The sequence below is a fragment of the Bos taurus genome, chromosome 18 (assembly GCF_002263795.3).
Source record: "Bos taurus isolate L1 Dominette 01449 registration number 42190680 breed Hereford chromosome 18, ARS-UCD2.0, whole genome shotgun sequence".
NCBI lineage: Eukaryota > Metazoa > Chordata > Mammalia > Artiodactyla > Bovidae > Bos > Bos taurus.
Genome location: NC_037345.1, coordinates 61,657,716 through 61,674,908, shown reverse-complemented (window position 1 = coordinate 61,674,908; position 17,193 = coordinate 61,657,716). Strand labels below are relative to the sequence as shown.

Sequence of the window (17,193 nt, the reverse complement as noted above, 5' to 3'; positions counted from 1 at the left end):
TCTGAGATGGTGGATGCTTTCTCCATAGCTCTCTTCCCCTCTTCCCAAGTCCTCCTCAGAATTCCTTTCACGTTGTATTCCTACCAATGGTCTCGTCGAGGCAATCTAGGCTGATTCTAGAATGCACCTCAAAGTGCCTCCAGCTGCTGCCCATACCCACTTCCAAAGCCACTTGTACATTTGTAGGCATTTGTTACAGCTGAAGCCCCCTGCAGGCACTGATAAGTGTGCCAGCTTGCTGGGGTGGCCCTGACAAAGCCCCCACACTGGGGGCTTAGACCCTGAAATGCTCTGTCTCAGGGTGCTGGAGACTGGAGGCCTGAGGTCAGGGCGTCTGCAGGGCTGAGGCGGGAGTCTCTTACAGGCAGCTCTCCTAGGCTTGGAGATGGTCGTCTTCTCCCTGTGTCCCTTCACCTCGCCTGCCTGCTGTCCGCCTTCAGAGTATTAGTCTCCTCTCCACACGAGGACACCAGGAGACTTTCCGGGAGGCTCAGTGGTAAAGAACCTGCCTGCAATGCAAGAGACTTGGGTTCAATCCTGTGTCAGAAGAGCCCCTGGAGGAGGGCATGGCCACCCGCTCCAGTATTCTTGCCTGGAGAAGCCCATGGACGGAGGAGCCTGGCAGGCTACGGGCCACGGGTTTGCAGAGAGTCAGACAGCACTGAGTGACTGAGCACAAGCACCTACAGGACTAGGGCTCGGACTAATAACCCCCTTTTCACTGGATCACCTCCGCAAAGGCTCCATTTCCAAACAAGGTCACATTCTGAGGTCCTGGAGGTTCGGACCCCAACACATACTTCCTGCAGGGACCCCATTCAACCCGTAACAATGTCTGTGTTCCATACTGGGTTTTCCATCACTCACTATGGGTTCATTGACATGTGACTTTGGGGCCGACGAGTAGCAGGCAGAGGTTTTCTGAAGAGCACGGTGACCCCTTTTCCCTACCCTGGAATACACAACCCACATCACAACAGACTCCAAAGCTGTTAAATTTCCAAACCTTTAATCCCAAATCAGACCACAGCCAGGTCAGACCCAGATTCTCCCCTCCCTGCTCTCCCCAGAAGAAGTCTCTCCCACAGCTGAATACAACCCAATCTGGGCAACAAGAAGGTCCAATTCCCTCCTAGCACCCCCTGACCTCGCCCATCCACCCCCACCCGCTAGTTACCCCATCAGGTCCCCAGCAGTCTTCCCTGGGGACCCTCGTTTGCAAAAAAATCCTCTCCCCGCCCCACCCCCAAGCAACCCAAATCCAGCCATAGAGAAAAAAGAAAAACATATTTACAGAGGAAAAAGGTATTTACGAGAGGGAGGGGCAGGTTTGTGCAAACAGCGTGGGCCCCAGAGTTCAGAGAACACAGTCTCTCTGGGGCACGGGGTGAAAGATGCAAAGGGGATGGTGGGGAGGGCGGAGGGGCGTTGGGAAGTTGCTGAGAGAACGCACGACGGGATGGTGACGGTGGCGCTAGGGGGCCCTCTGGCCCCACTTGGGACAGAGGGGACTCCAGGGTCCAGGAGGCAGGGCGAGCAGCAGAAAGCAGCCACCTCCCAGCATCAGGATCAGGCCGGCCCCCACGCCACAGCCCAGGGACCAGGAGTACTCGTAGGTCAGGGCCGGGGCCACGGGGGGCTCGGGGCTGACCCTCTGCATCAAGGCTCTCACGGAATGCCGGAAGACCTCTAGGCTGACGAGGACCAGCAGGCCTGCGGGGAGAGAACAGATGTGGTCCTTAGGCCCTGGGGGGTCCCCCACTGAGGTCTGAGCACCTACCCCAATATAGCCCCCCAAACATGCTTCCTCAAGCCGGAAACCTGAGAGGCCCCTCTTAGTGACAGAGCGAAGGGACAAAGGAGGTGATTAAATAGGTAATCCCGCCAAGGGGTCAGGAGTAAAGGAAAATGTTCGGGAGACCCCTGTAAGTTAACAACCATTCAAGAAGACATGCCAGGGAATTCCTTGTCGAGCCAGTGGTTAGGACTCCATGTTGCCACTGCAGGGAGCTGGGGTTCAATCCCTGGTCAGGGAACTAAGATCCTTGGGTGCTGTATGGCACGCCCCCCCCCCAAAAAAAAGCAGGTTTGCTTAACCACAGAGCCAAAACCAAACAGGTTTGCTTAGCAATCAACCCATGCAGCATGAGACATGCCCTCACACAAAGAAACAGTGATGGCATGAGACCCACATCCTGGCCAGTGGGCTCAGTAAGCTACTGACCCCTAGGACACACTTCTCCAGGCATGTGTACTAAAAACAGAAATATAAGGAAAAGGGGACGTTATGCTGAAACCCGAGAGGATTTACCTTATTTTAGTTATTTTATGTTACCACCTTTTTGCTCATTTCCATTGCACTGTGACAGTCCTAGCTTGACCGTGTGTGTGTGTGTGTGTGTGTGTGTGTGTGTGTGTGTGTGTTAGTCACTCAGTCGTGTCTGACTCTTTGCAACTCCATGGACTCTAGCCTGCCAGGCTCCTCTGTCCATGGGGTTCTCCAGGCAAGAACACTGAAGAGGGTTGCCATGCCCTCCTCCAGGGGATCATCCCGACCCAGGGTTTGACCATGTATGTAGGGACAAGAAAACTCCCTGCCTGACATGGAGGAGTTGCTGATGATGGAAGCTGGATGTGGGCTTAAGAAGAGAGCAGGGGATTCTCTTTCCCTCCCCACTTTTCTCTTGTTTATAAAACTGCAGCCACTAAGTTCTCAGCACGGCACCCTCTCATCTGCCCACTTACAAGCGTGCTATTCTAATAGATCACTTCTTATCCATCACTTTGCCTCTCACTGAATTCCTTCTGTGCTGAGATATCAAGGACTGGAGCCTCCCAGTGCCCCCCCACCCGAGACATATTTCTTGGTTTCACTAGCACCCCTTCAACGATCACTTACTAAGCACTTGCTCTACAGCAAGCACAGTTTTGGAAGCCGGAGAGAAAGAACAAGACCCAAATTCACAGAGACAGGGTAAAAGGTGGGTGCCGGGAGAGAGAAAGGGTGAGCAGAGAGTTGGTGTTTAATGGGGAGAGAGTTTTAACTGGAGAAGACGTTAAAGTGCTGGAGATGGGTGGTGGGGATGGTTGCAGGACTGTGTGAATGAACTGAATGCCACAGAAAGTGAAAGTGAAGTGAAGTTACTCAGTCGTGTCCGACTCTTTGCCATCCCATGGACTGTAGCCCACCAAGCTCCTCCGTCCATGGGATTCTCCAGGCAAGAATACTGGAGTGGGTTGCCGTTTCCTTCTCCACAGAAGGGGGCACTTAAAACGGTGTGGGGTTCCCTGGTAGTTCAATGGTTAAGACTCATGCTTTCAATGCAGGGGGCATGGGTTTGATCCCTGGTCAGAGAAATAAGATCCTGCATGCTACATTGCATGGTCAAAATATAAAATAAAGGTGTTTTAAAAAAAGGGTTCAAATGGTAACTTTCATGTGTCTTTCACTGCTTAAAAAAAAAAAAAAGAATAAAGCAAACCAAGGAATCAAGAATCACAAAAGGCAAATTAAGACTCCATCAAGGGACTTCCCTGGTGGTCCAGTGATTAAGACTCCACGCTCCCAGTGCAGGGTGCCTGGAATTGGATTCCTGGTTAGGAAACTGGATCCCACATGCTGCAGCTAAGACCTGTCACAGCCAATAAATGTTGTCATTGTTGTTCAGCCGCCAAGTCGTGTCCGATTCTTTGCGACCCCGTGGACTGCAGCACACCAGGCTCCCCTGTCCTTCACTATCTCCTGGAGCTTGCTCAAATTCATGTCCATTGAATTGGTGATGCCATCCAACCATCTTATCCTCTACTGCCCCCTTCTCCTTTTGCCAAATAAACGAGTAAAAATAATTTTTAAAAAGAGAGACTCCTGGAGAAGGAAATGGCAACCCACTCCAGCATTCTTGCATGGGAAATCCCATGGATACAGGAACCTGGCAGGCTACAGTCCATGGGGTCACAAAAGAGTCAGACACGACTTAGCAACAAATAAACAAAAATAATTAAAAAAAAAAAAATAAAAAGAGAGACTCCATCAAGACTTTAGTAAAGAGTGATGATGGAATCTAACTTAGTTGAAGCCACTGACGCAGAGAGCAGAATGGTGGTTGCCAGGGACTGAGGGGACGGGGAAATGAGGAGATGCTAATCAGAGGGTACAGATGTCCAGCTGCAAGAAGAATCAGTTCTGGAGGTCTGCTGTACAGTATGGTGACCACAGGCTTCCCTGGTGGCTCAGATGGTAAAGAATCCGCCTGCAATGCAGGAGACTGAGTTCGATCCCTGGGTTGGGAAGATCTCCCAGAGAAGGGAAAGGCTACCCACTCCAGTATTCTGGCCTGGAAAATTCCAAGGACCGTATAGTCCATGGGGTTGCAAAGAGTCAGACATGACTGAGCGACTAAGCACTGCACATGGTGATTATAGTTAATATACCATATACGTAAACTTGCTAAGAGAGTAGATCTTAAATGTTCTTGCTACCAAAAAAAAAAAAAAAAGATTAGTACATGAGGTCATGAATGTGTCAGCTAGTTTGATTGTCATGACCATTTTATCATGTGTATCAAAACATATCAAAACATCGAGTGGTAGGGGAGTTCCTTGGTGGCGTGGTGGTGAGAACTTGGCGCTTCCACTGCCGTGGCCCAGGTTCAATCCCTGGTCAGGGGACGGAGAGATCCTGCAAGTCACACAGTGTGGCCAAAAAACAAAACGAACAAACGAAAACCCAACAACATCAAGTGCACACCTTATATACAACAGTGTGTATGTATATGTATGTGCCGTGTCGTGTGCTCAGCCATGTCTGACTCTTTGCAACCCCTTGGACTATAGCCCACCAGACTCCTCTGTCCGTGGGATTCTCCAGGCAAGACTCCAGTGGATTGCCATGCCCTCCTCCAGGGGATCTTCCTGACCCAGGGATTGAACCCATGTCTCTGGCATTGTAGGCAGATTCTTTACTGTCTGAGCCATCATGGAAGCCCATATATGTGTATATGTATATATGTAAGTGTGTATATATGCACACAATTGATACTTGTCACTCATATGCCAATGAAACTGACAAGAAAAAAGAGTGATGGCAGATTACAAAATGAAAAGACAATCAGGCAAGTTGTAATGTGATTTGATTAAGAAAAGAAAAAAGAAAGGAACAAGACCAGCAAAGACCCTCACAGAACCTATGTTCTAGTTGGAGAAGACAGATGGTAAACAAATAAACCCAGGCTTGCAAAACTCAGAGGCCTCCAGGGGACAATGAGAAAGTACAAACAGATGAGCAGGCAGGTGTGGTGGGGACAGTGACAAAGGGTGGCCCAGACCCAGCTTCAGCCAAGGGCAGCTCATCAGAAGCAGGGACTTAACGGACTAGATTTTCTGGTTTTCTAAGAACAGCTGGAATTTTGAAAACTGATTATTATTTCTTGGGGGGCATTCACCCAAAATATTGGGTAAGTTTAAATATTGGCTCAGAGAAACCTCTATACACTGCCTGCCAAACAAAGTACATTTATGGGCTGTTGCTGGCCTGTGGGCAGCCAGGCTGTGACTCTCAAAGTAAACACATGAGAAGATGGGGTAATTTCAGACAGTGATGCAGGCTAGGAAGGAGATAAAAACAGAGTGATGGGAAGGGGCGGGGGCTGAGGCTCGAGATGGCGTCATCAGAACAGCCACTGGAGCTGAGACCCAGATGGACGAAAAGAAGCCTGCCGTGCACAGAACTCAGGGGTAGTGGCTCCGGGCAGAAGCGATGCCTCTCTCATATGACCTAGAGGGGTACATGGGACCCGGACCCGGCCTACTTCTTCAGCCTCCTCTCGAGCTGCACTTCCCGCCCTACAGCGGCATGGTGTAAGATTTCTTTCAGGACTTGAATGCACCCAATTTGTTCAAGCCTGGAGACCTTTATGGTGCTTGGAATAACTGCTTCCCCTCCCTAAGCCTACATGACACATGCTCATTCTCTACATCCCTACTTAAGTTACATTTCTTCCGAGAAGCCTTCCCTGACCACTGTCACTTAAGTCTCTGTTGGGTCCACCCAGTTACAGGTTTCCATTATACACTTTACTTTTCATTTATAGCATTAATCACAATTGGTAATTATTAATATACATTAATTTATATGAGTGTTATTTATTTGCCTGGTTTCTATCTCTCCCAATAGAGTAGAAACCTGTGAGGGCCAGGAACTTGTTTGTTTCATATCCCTAAAACAGAGGACACCTGACACATACACTTTATGGAGAAAAACAATATAACCTGAACATGTTTGACGTCTAGGGAGACCTCGAAACCCCCACCTGCCCCGACATCCAGTATAAGAAAAATAATTACGGAGTCAAATCTACCCTTCACTTTCATTTGGTTGTACAATCTGCAGAGCATTTTGTGCCCGAAACTTTCATAAAACACTTTAATGTCCGCACTTTCATGGCACCCTCAGGAATAACACAGGCGTGAGTTCAATAATAACACCAACACCAAATTCCTACCAAGCTAAAAATTCCATGACAGCAGAAATCATCTTAATCTGGTCTTCATTCTGTCCCCAGTAGTGCCTAACACAGCATCCAGCACTTACTAGATATTAAAGACACACTGTATCATTGAATGAATGGGTGGATGGACAGATAGATGAATATACGAATGGAAGGAGAAACAGAAAAATGGGGAAAAAAGGAAGGAAGAAAAAGCAGTGGGGAGGGAGCTGATTGATGGATCAGTGTAAAGATGGGTGGATGGATAGGATAGGTACTTGACAAATAGATACTTGAATGCATGAGTTCATAAATATGAAATTTAAACTCAGAGAAGGAGAGCAATTTCCCCAAGATCACTCATCTCTTAATGGTCACTTGCTTATGCTGGGTCTTCAATTGCGGCATATGGGCTCTTTAGTTGTGGCACGTGAAACCTTAGCTGTGGCTCATGGGATCCAGTTCCCTGACCAGAGGTCAGACCCCAGTCACCTGCATTGGGATTACGGAATCTTAACCACTGGACCACCAGGAAAATCCCTCCTGGTTTGTCTTTTACACCAGTTATCCTCGCTCTCCATGCTCCAACCTCACTGGCTGTCTTTCAGGACCTGAAATTCACCAAACGTTTTTCTAGCTTGGTTACCCATAATTTAACATGGTAAGTGTCACCTCCTCCAAGAGGCCTTCTCTAACTCTGCTTTAAATCAAGTGCCCTCATGAGGCACTCTCACAGGACTCTACTTTTTCTTGGGCACTTACTGCCATTTATAACTGTGTGATAATTTGTATCATTTCTATGTCCTTAGCCAGATGATAACTTCCTTCACCTTTCTGTCTTCTATAGTCTTCCTATGACACGCATGTTCACACCTATGCATAGTGTAATGGGTCTGTGTGCATAGCAGTGATTTAAGTGAACTAATGGATAAACGGAACAGAGGAAAGGGAGTGACTTTCTCCCCAATGAAACAGAGGAAAGGGAGTGACTGACTTTCTCCCCTTTGTTTAGGAAGCTCTCTAAGGCACAAACCAATAATAAGAATGTGATTATTGGGACTTCCCTGGTTGTCTGCCTTGCAATGCAGGGGATATGGATTTGATTCTTGGTTGGGGAACTAAGACCCCATTGCTGCAGAGCAGCTTAGCCTGAACGCCACACCTAGAGTGTCCGTGAGCTGCAGTAAAAGATCCCAGGTGCCACAACTATGACCTGACACAGTCAGTGAGTGAATAAATATTTTTTTAAAAGAATGTGATTATTAATCATTTCTATTTGAGTGTGCTCTTGACCATTTGTATCTCCCTTGCCTCATTTTTCACCAAGCCTCTACTTCATCTGTGGATTAAGGTTACCTTGTACATTTGTGCAAATTTTGCCCTGCTTTATGCTCTGATCTTCATTCTGTTCCTCAAACTTGCCAAATATTTCACAGACTTCACATATCCTGTTTATATCACTGTTACCACATTACCAGCATCACCACCACCACACGATCACCACCGACATGGCCACCGCTACTGCCAACACCACACTGGGTAATTCCTGTTCCTCATTTGATTATTAGCTTGAATACCACTTTCTCAAACTTTCCCTGACACACCTCCCACCCCAGTGTGTACCCCTTATATGCTTTATCATAACTCTCATCACAACTATAGTTGACTTGTTGTTGAATTGGTTACTTTGAACAGGTTACTGTCTATTTCTGTCAGAATCTAGGCTTTATGAGGGCAGACACAGTGTCTGTCTTATGAATCTTATATCTCCAGCCCTTCGCCTAATGTCTGGAACACAGTAGGTGCTCATTAGATCCATGAAAGATAAATGAAACTTTTATGATGAATGACCTATCTATCCACCTTAGAAACCGTCGGATCCAGTGAGGGCTACATTTCACAAGATGCAGACTTTTTGGACTGTCAACTCCAAAAATGCAACAGTTCTTACAGACCCCAAGTGCCAATCTAAAAGAGTGTCTAGAGAACCTTCAATTCTTGGCCAACAACAGCGCTTGGAATTTTCTTATATTTAAGACTACTATAGCCCTTGTGCTTCCCAGAATGCAACCAGTGCTTAGAGAGCTTCTTCAACCTCCCAGCATGCAACAGCTCATGGGGCTCTCCCTCACCCTGTGAGCAGGCAACAGTGCTTGGAGACCCTAGATTCCAATCTAAAAAAGCGTTTGATTCAGCAGCAGAACTTAGAACTCTTCCATCTCTGAGAGTTCTATAGCACTTGAGCTTCTGTCAACTCCTAGCACACAACAGTGCTCAGAGACCTCCCTCGACCTCCCAGCATGCAACAGTGCTTGGAAACACAACTTCCCAGCATGCAACAGGGCTTTAAGACCCAACCTCCCAGCATGCAATGGTGCTTGGAGACCCGACTTTCCACCATGCAACAGGGCTTGAAGACCCAACCTCCCAGCATGCAAGAGAGGTTGAAATCCAGATCTCCTAACATGCAGTGTCCTTGGTCTGCAGGCCCTCAACCCTCACCTGAGAGGCCAAAGCAGACGGCTCCAACCCGGAGCAGGAACTCTGCACCTTTGCTGAGCACCATGATGATACAGAGGCACCCCAGGGCCATAACTGCCAAGCCTAGCACTGCTATCACTGCAGCTGCCTGATTCACCTCTGTGAGGAGGGGAAGGGGAAATAGAGAACGCTGGATGTAGGAAGTGGAGAGAACTCCCCTACAGGGACTCAGAACCAGGAATATGAAAGATTCAGGACTAGAGAAGAATTTTCAAGTAGCAGATCATCCAGTCCAATATTTTACTTATACTGTTCAAGGAACTAAGACTCAGAAAGGGTCAGTTATTTGCCTAAGGTCAAAGAGCCAAGAATGGGCAGAGCCAGGATTAGAAGGAGATGGGAACTACCAATCATCATTTATGATCTGTCACCATTTGTTTACTAGTGGAGAAACTGAGGCAGTGGGTTGTGTGTGTGTGGGGGGGAGACAACAGAGAAGGCCGTACATTACAGTGCGATGATCCAAGTTGGAATTCTCCCTAGCTACTTTCTAGCTGGAAGGTTCTGCTAAAGCCACTGAACTTCTCTGAGCCTCACTTTCCTCTTCTAGAAAAATCAAGACGAAAGTCCCTATTTGGTCTGCTGTGAGGATTAGAAATGACACATGTAATGTGCCCAGTGCCCAGCGTGGCTCACAGCACTTGGTCCATAGCCGTGCCCTGAGGGTATTTTACTATCCTGGGGCGGGGGTGCACAATGACTTGCCCAAGCCCACTTAGCACCAAGGTAAGGAAGAAAGGAGCGGAGAAGACAGGAAACCACTGTTTAATGAGGGCCTACTATGTGTCAGGCACCACACTATGTTTTAGCTGCCCCATCTCATTAAATCCTTATAAAGACTAGATAAGGCTGATGACATGATCACAGTTCCTTTACTGGCGAGGATACCGAGGTACTGGGGTGGTGGAGAAACTGTGTTAGGGTAGAAACGGTAAAGTCTTAAGAGTTTCATTGTTTAGTATGCAGCCACTACCCACAGATGGTGTTTTCATTTGAAATGGATTTAAATGCAATGAAACTGAAAACTCAGTGTCTTAGTCGCGCCAGCCACATCTGGTCAGTGGCTGCCATACTGGTTGGTGTAGATTCAGAAACATTTCCATTTTCACAGCATGGTTTATAGAAGAGCGCTGAGTTGGAGTCGGAATTATTTGGGTTTAAATTATGCCTCTCTGCCACTTTCTGGGGAAAGAAACCATTTATGGGCTTCCGTTTTCTCATCTGGTAGATTAAGATAAAGGCCCTGCCCTGCAGAGTCATGGAAAGGACTGGAAGTCTTATAAATGAAACTCTCAGGGCTGTGCTTAGCATGTGGGAAACGCACACTTGTGAGATGTTATTGTACTACCCACAGAGAGGGGCTGGGATTTGCCCAAAATAACACACCTGAGGCAGGGACACTGGACAGAGGGCCCTGAAGAATCACCTCTCCCCAAAGGTGAGACCTCCCAAGACTTAGGAGCTTGTGCCCATCCTGCAGCAAAGCAGAGAAGAGCATGATGCTATCAAGAACTCCTTGGGTACTAACAGATACAAACTACTGTACATAAAGTAGATAACCAACAAGGACTTATTGTCTAGCATGGAGAAGTATAATCAATATCTTCTAATAAATAAGGGAATATCATCTGAAAAAATAATGGAATCATTTTGCTGCACCCCTGAAACCAACACAGTATTGTAAACAAACTCGGTCAATTTAAAAAAGAAAAGAATTCCTTTGGCGTGGTCATCCCATCCCCTCTGCCGGGTGAAATGTTCTTACCTTTCTTCGTGGTTCTCTGGAAGATGTGTGCATTCTCTCCCGTGGTGAAGAATTTAAAATAAGTGCAATTTGCTTCTGTAGGAGGAGCAGGGGAGAGAAAAAGAGAGGTAATGACATGGAGATCCCTAGTGTAAGCTCAGGGCTGGACATTTAGCATAGCTCACAATAACCCAGAAATATGACATTAGCATCCCTGATAAACAGAGAGAAATGATGTCCAGAAAAGGAAAACCACCTGCTATCACACAGCTATCAAGGAGCTGAGACTCCAATCCAGAGCTGAGAAGTCCAGATCTGTGGCCGTGAGAGGGCTATTGACCTTTCTGAGCTTCTGACTCTTCCTCTATAAACTGAGTTAATAGTCTCTTCCCTGACTCTGTCATATGGACTTGTTTAGGGTCAAATGAGATTAGAAACGGATAACCGCTTTATTCAACAGAGCACACCAAGATCCAGGCAGAAGGTTAACACGTTCAGAAGAGATTCTTTATCTCAGAAAGGGCTCCTGTCTACACAAAGAACTCCTGCTGATCATCAAGAAAAGAGAGATAACCCAGTTGAAAAATGGGCAAAGGAGATGAATAGTCAGTTCATATGAGAAGAAGCCCGGATTACTCACAAGAACATAAAGAGATGCTCCATCTCACCAGGGATCAAAGAAATGCAACTTAAATCAGCAGGGAGACACCACTTTAGATCAATTAGATTGGGAAATATTAAAAGGATAATATTAAGCACTTGGAAGGATAAGAGGAAACATCTGGGGGTATAACAGGTACTAGTCTTTTTTGGAAAGCACTCTGGAGTACTTTATGAAATGAAGTATGTTTATACCCTATAACCCAGCAATTTTACTTTTGGGTATACATCTAGAAAAAAACCACATGCAGGAAAATCTATGTATTGCCTGATGTTCATTGCAACACTGTTTATAAAAACATGGAGTCAGAATAATCAACCTGGTCCCCATATCTATGGGAATAGACAAGTAAATGTGATGGATGCTTCCCAGGCAAGCCTCTGCAGCACACAGTAGCCACGAACTAGAATAACAGAAACTAGACTGGAGAGATTTGAGAAACACAGCATTGAGGGAAAAAAAATCACAAATAGGAAAAACATCTAGAGCATGATATCATTTATGTAAATTAAAATACATATATAAAAATAACACTATATATTTTCCAAGTTAAAACATATATCCAATGCATTAAAGAGATGAATTAGGAGGTTTTTTTTTTTTTTAAAGAATGTAAAATAATGCACAAGAAAGAACCAGCTAAGGCTGGTAATGATTTTGTGACACAAGCTGAAAAGTTATGATTCATCTAACGCTGTGTACTTGAAGTTTAAGGAACCCCACACTTCAGGGGGGAAAAAGATGCTTTCTAAACTGCATTTTAAAGCCAGAATTTCCCATAGAACACACCTAGAATCAGCTTTCTCATTCCACAGATGGGGAAACTGAGGATGATGAAAGGGGAGGAGAGAAGTTGTGAATAAGAGGGGGAAAGGAGACAGAAGAGAGGTCAGGTGGTCTTGGGAAGTGGTAAGGAACTTTCCAAAGTGAAGAGGGATGCTGAAGGACAAGAGGTAAGCTCCTGAGTCAGGTGAGGGGATGTGGACACTCCACCTGGTATTCGGAAGGAAGGAGAAGAGCATGACGTATCCCGGCAGGGGCAGTGAGTCCTGATTCTGCAGCAGTAAGAAGCAAAAGATGCTTCGTGCAGCAGAGCAAAGGGCGAGGATGCTGTCTGTAGTGGCTGGGGGAGAAATGCGGTCTTCCTCTGAAAGGGAAATGGAAAGTCTCATCTAGAGAGTGAGAGGGGGTGGTACATCTTTCTGAGAGAGTGTGTGGTATCTGGCACCCCGTTTTGGCTGCTAATGACTTAGGTTATCTTGTCTCTTATCTCAGAGGATGTGGTACATCTCATTTGGAAAAAGAGTGGGATATGGGTCACCCCTGCTTGGGGATGTCCTTTTATGGGCCATGAGATGGGTGAGATATTTCTGAAACCTTGAAAGCTGGGAGATGTCTTTTGAAGGGTCAGGACTGTGGGCTGATGGGGATGGTCCTTTAAGAAAGTTAAAGCCCTTTCTGATCATTAGAGAGACATCAAGGGATATGAAGGACCCCAGAGTATGCAGTTAGAGGAGATGGGACATCTCGTCCAGTGCAGTGAGGACCTCTGGGGCATATTTATAGACTAATGAGATGCAGTATATTGTAGTTGTTAAGAACCAGATGACCAGGGTTCAAGCCCCATGTGACTAGCCTGGGTGCTTAGACAGAGCCATTCATATTTCTTTCTCTCTCTCTCTTTTAAAAAACTTCAGTTCTTTTCAAATTGCATATACTTAACTTTAATTTCTTTTTTGGCCGCATTACAGTGGCGTGTGGGATCTTAGTTCCCCAAACAGGAATGGAACCCATGCCCCCTGCATTGGCAGTGTGGATTCTTAACCACTGGACCACCACGGAAGTCCGGATCCATTTATATACACTTTTTGCTCTCCGTTTTGGGGATGATAATAACTACTTACAGGGTTGCTATGAAGATTGATAAGTTAATGCAGATGAAATACTTAGGACCGAGCCAGGCACTACATAAGCATCTAATACATATTTCTGACTTTATCTTTATTAAAATTTTTTATTAGAGCATACTTAATTTACAATATCTAACACTTTTTTTTTTTCACCAGAGCATCCCATTTCTCAAAAATTTGGGAACATCTGCTTGAGGCTCTGAGGGGTGAGCATGAGCCCATCTGCACACTGAGTGGGTGGGTATCTCAGGTCAAGGGCACGTGGCACCCCATTTTGCTATCAAGGGTGTGTGTAAAGAATCTGCCTGCAATGCGGGAGACCTGGGTTCGATCCGTGGGTCAGGAATATCCCCTGGAGAAGGGGATGGCAGCCCACTCCAGTATTCTGGCCTGGAGAATTCCACGGACAAAGGGGTCTGGCAGGCTACAGTCCATAGGGTTGCAAAGAGTTGAACACCACTGAAGCAATGGAACACACACACGAGATAATAAGACGTCCTTTGGAGAGGAAAGAGGAGGGTTGGCGATGCCATGCAGGCGATCAAGCATGCGACATCCTAAATGGGCTCTGAGGGGTGTCAGATAGTTTCCTTGGGTCAGTAGAGGTGGAGTGAGATCTCATCTGTTCCCAGGGGGTATAGGGTGTCCCACTGGTATAAGTTTAGGGCATGGCATGTCCCGTCTGGGAGAGTGAGAGGTATGGGAGAGCTCTCTGGCAGGGCTGGGGGTGAAAGAGCCACTCTGTGGGAAATTGAGGGCTGTGGGGGTGTCTGGAAGAGACAGCGAGGGGGGCTGGAGTGTCCAGTCTGAGGATGTGAGGTGAAACGGGGAGGGAAAGAAGATTTCCCAGGAAGCAGGAGGGCTGCCCTGGGATGTGGGAGGTGTCTCCCGAGAGCTCTGTTTTGGTGGACTCGGTAGGAGGGAACAGCAGATTGTACTCTGGGGTAGGCGTCAAGGCGGGCTATCTCCCCAGGGCCTGCAGGGTCGGGCCGCAGGCTGTCTCCAGAGTGGGAAGAGCAAGCTGACACCAGGAACCCAGAGTCTTTCTCTAAGGGAGCAGGCTGTCTCAGGGGGGCGGGGGGCGTTTCTGCGGGGACCAGACTGTCTGAGGCACCAACTGTGTCCAGAGTCACCATCTGGGTCTCATGCCCCAGGCTGTGAGCAGAGACACAAGGTTTCTCTAGGGACACGGGCTCTCTGGGGCTTCCCTAGTGGATCGGACAGTAAAGAATCTGCCTGTAATCCAGGAGAGCTGGGTTGGATCCCTGGGTGGGGAAGATCCCCTGGAGGAGGGCATGGCAACCCACTCCAGTATTCTTGCCTTGAAAATCCCGGGGACAGAGGAGCCTGGTGGGCTACAGTCCATGGGGTCGCAAAGAGTCAGACACGACTATTATCTACCTTTCTATCTGTCTTATGGGTTCTCTGGGGGTACAGACTGGTCCAGGGGCACACAAATGACTGGGATCACGGGTTGTGCTGGGGGTCTGGAGTTTTGGAGGTCCTGGAATAGTCTGGGGCTGGCCTGGGGACCCAGGCTAGTTTGGGGATACAGACTCCCTCTCCGCACGGTGTGCGCCTGGGGCAGTTATTCCCGGGAGCACAGGCTGAGGTTGGCAGGGTAGGGGGCGCATTCTGAGGGTGCCAGCTCGCTCTCCTGGGGCGGGGGGCAGGCTCTCTCTGGGGCTCGTCTTTCTCAGACAGCCGCCTCTCGGCGGCTTGCGGGGGTCCCAGCCCCCGCGCGGGGGCGGGCGCCGGCCTCACCTCCGGGCAGCTCGGCGGGCCCGCAGGTGTCTCTGCCCGCGGGCACGTCCGCCTGCCACAGTCGTTTGGTGCACATCTTCCAGAGGCCCAGGTGCGCCGCGTCGCAGACGGCGCTGCCGTTGTCCCGGTAGGTGTTGAGCTCCACCCAGAACTCGGTGCCGACGGCCAGCACGGCCAGCGTGGCGCCCACGGAGGTCAGCAGCAGCGCCAGCTTGATCTTGCCCTCGCGCTCCGGGGTCATCTGGGCCTTGGGCTGCCCACGAGCCCGCCGCCGGGCCGCGGCCCCCCGCCGGCGGTTCTCCTCTTGCAGGAAGAAGTTGGACCACATCATCATCGCGCCTGGCGGGCGGTGGGGCTCAGGGGCCGAGAGGGCAGAGCTGAGGCGGGCTCCTGAGGGGGAGGTTGGAGGGGGGGGGGCCCGCCTGGGGTCTGGCAGCGGGGGTGAGGGGCTCGGAAAAGGGAGGTCTGAGTCCCCCAGGAACCTCAGATGGGGAAGTCGAGGTCACCTCTGGGGCTTAATATACTAGATAATATACTATACCGAGAAAATACTAGATCCTGAGCTGAGAAGCCTCTCAGACTCCCGGGGGCGGGGGGTGGAGGGGGGGCGGGTACCCAGAGGAGCTCAGCAAAGAAGATGGGACCGGAGAAAAACAAAGTTACCCCAGCCTCAGGGCTAGAACCTGGGTACCCTGGAGCGGGGGTGGGAGGACTACAGAAGGAGGAACTGAGGGTCTGCGGAAGCTCTGAGGGGCTGCTCTGGGGTCCCCACTGGGAGGAATCTGTGTTTCCACAGGGAAACTGTGTTTCCTGGGGCGGGGGGAAGGATCCGAGCTTCCCCCTAAGGCTCAGAGTTTGGGGTCCTCAGGAAGGGGAGCTGAGGTCCTCCTGTGTGTGTGTGTGTGTGTGTGTGTGTGTGTGTATAGGGTGGGGGATGCTTCCTGGCTTCTTTTGGGCTCAGAGTCTGAGAAGGAGATGGATCCCGTCTGGGGTTCAGAAGAGGAAAAACTGGGGTGCAGGGGGTTCCGAAGGGGAAGTTAGAATTACTTCTGGGTCTCAGAGAGGCAGTAGGAACCCCCCCAGCTTTAACAGAGAGAGATCAGCAAAGTCCTGACTGGGGTTCAAAGCAAGGAAGCTGGGGACCAGCTGGAATTCCGGAAAGTGGGGGGCGGGGGTGTTCTCCCTGGCCATTCAGAGAGGACAGCGGAGAAGCTCTGCCCGGGGCTGCGAGGGGACCAGGGGCTGAGGGGACCGTGGGGCCCAGAGAAGGGGCCTGAGGGATACCTCTCACCCCGAGACTCGGGAGGGGGGCCTGGGGTCCGCACTGGGGCTCAGATGAAGGGGCTGTGGTCCGCACCGCGGCTCAGGAAGTGGGGACCACGTCCCGCCGCGGTTAGAAGGGCGGCTGGGGCCCGGAACTGACTGGGTGTCCCTTTGCGATCGCTCGCCTCCCCTCCCCCGGGCTCCCAGGGCTGGCCGGGCCGGGCCCGCTCCAGGCCGGGCGCCTCCCTAGGGCTTCCCACCCCCGGCTCCCGGGCAGGGACCCCGCGGGCTCTCCTGCCTCCGCGCCGCGCCGCCCCCAGCTCCGCGAGGCCTCCGAACCGCCGGCTCCGCGCGCCGCCGCCCGCCGGCCCGGCCGCTCCGCGCACTCCAGGCCTCGCCCCCATCCGCCGCCCCCTGCACCCTCGCCGGCTATTTCGGGCTCGACCCGTAAATAACACCCGCACCTGTCGCCCGCGCCCGTTGCCATAGGGACCCCGGGTATTTTAAGGGGACGAGGGGCGGGAGGAGGAAGGCTGCCCGAGGAGGAGGGGCTGGGGGCGGGTCCCGACCCCAGAGGAGCCCGCAGGGACATCTGATTCCTTAAGGGGTGCAGGCGGGAGCGGAGGGTCCAGTCTCCTGGGGGCCGGCGGGCGGGGAACGGGCGGGAAACCAGGACCAAGCGCGTCCGCCTGGAAACCCGACTGTTGGGTCTGAGGGAGGAGAAAGCTGCGGCCAGGGTTCTCGAGTGTCTGAAAGAGAAGAAACCTGGGGACTTTGACTCCTGAGGCTGAGAGAGGGGGCGGGGGGGCCTGGACCCCCGGGTCT

General features: G+C 50.0%; 1 protein-coding gene across 3 annotated transcripts; it reads right to left on the bottom strand.

The window, feature by feature from the left end:
- Positions 1 to 992: 992 nt before the first annotated feature.
- CACNG6 (calcium voltage-gated channel auxiliary subunit gamma 6) lies at positions 993 to 16,757 on the bottom strand. 3 transcript variants are annotated; one of them, XM_010815481.4, is made up of 5 exons: positions 15,106 to 16,757; positions 10,792 to 10,866; positions 10,413 to 10,500; positions 8,988 to 9,125; positions 993 to 1,713 (listed from the first exon to the last, which is right to left on the bottom strand). In XM_010815481.4, exons 1-5 carry the CDS (start codon positions 15,437 to 15,439, stop codon positions 1,182 to 1,184), a joined length of 1,167 nt encoding a protein of 388 aa, XP_010813783.1. In that variant the 5' UTR covers positions 15,440 to 16,757; the 3' UTR covers positions 993 to 1,181. The 3 variants fall into 3 exon arrangements, with proteins under 3 accessions (XP_010813783.1, XP_005219755.1, NP_001192817.1); NM_001205888.2 differs by lacking the exon at positions 10,413 to 10,500 and having other exon boundaries at positions 1,458 to 1,713; positions 15,106 to 15,436; XM_005219698.5 differs by lacking the exons at positions 8,988 to 9,125; positions 10,413 to 10,500 and having other exon boundaries at positions 1,386 to 1,713.
- Between the last annotated feature and the right edge of the window lie 436 nt (positions 16,758 to 17,193).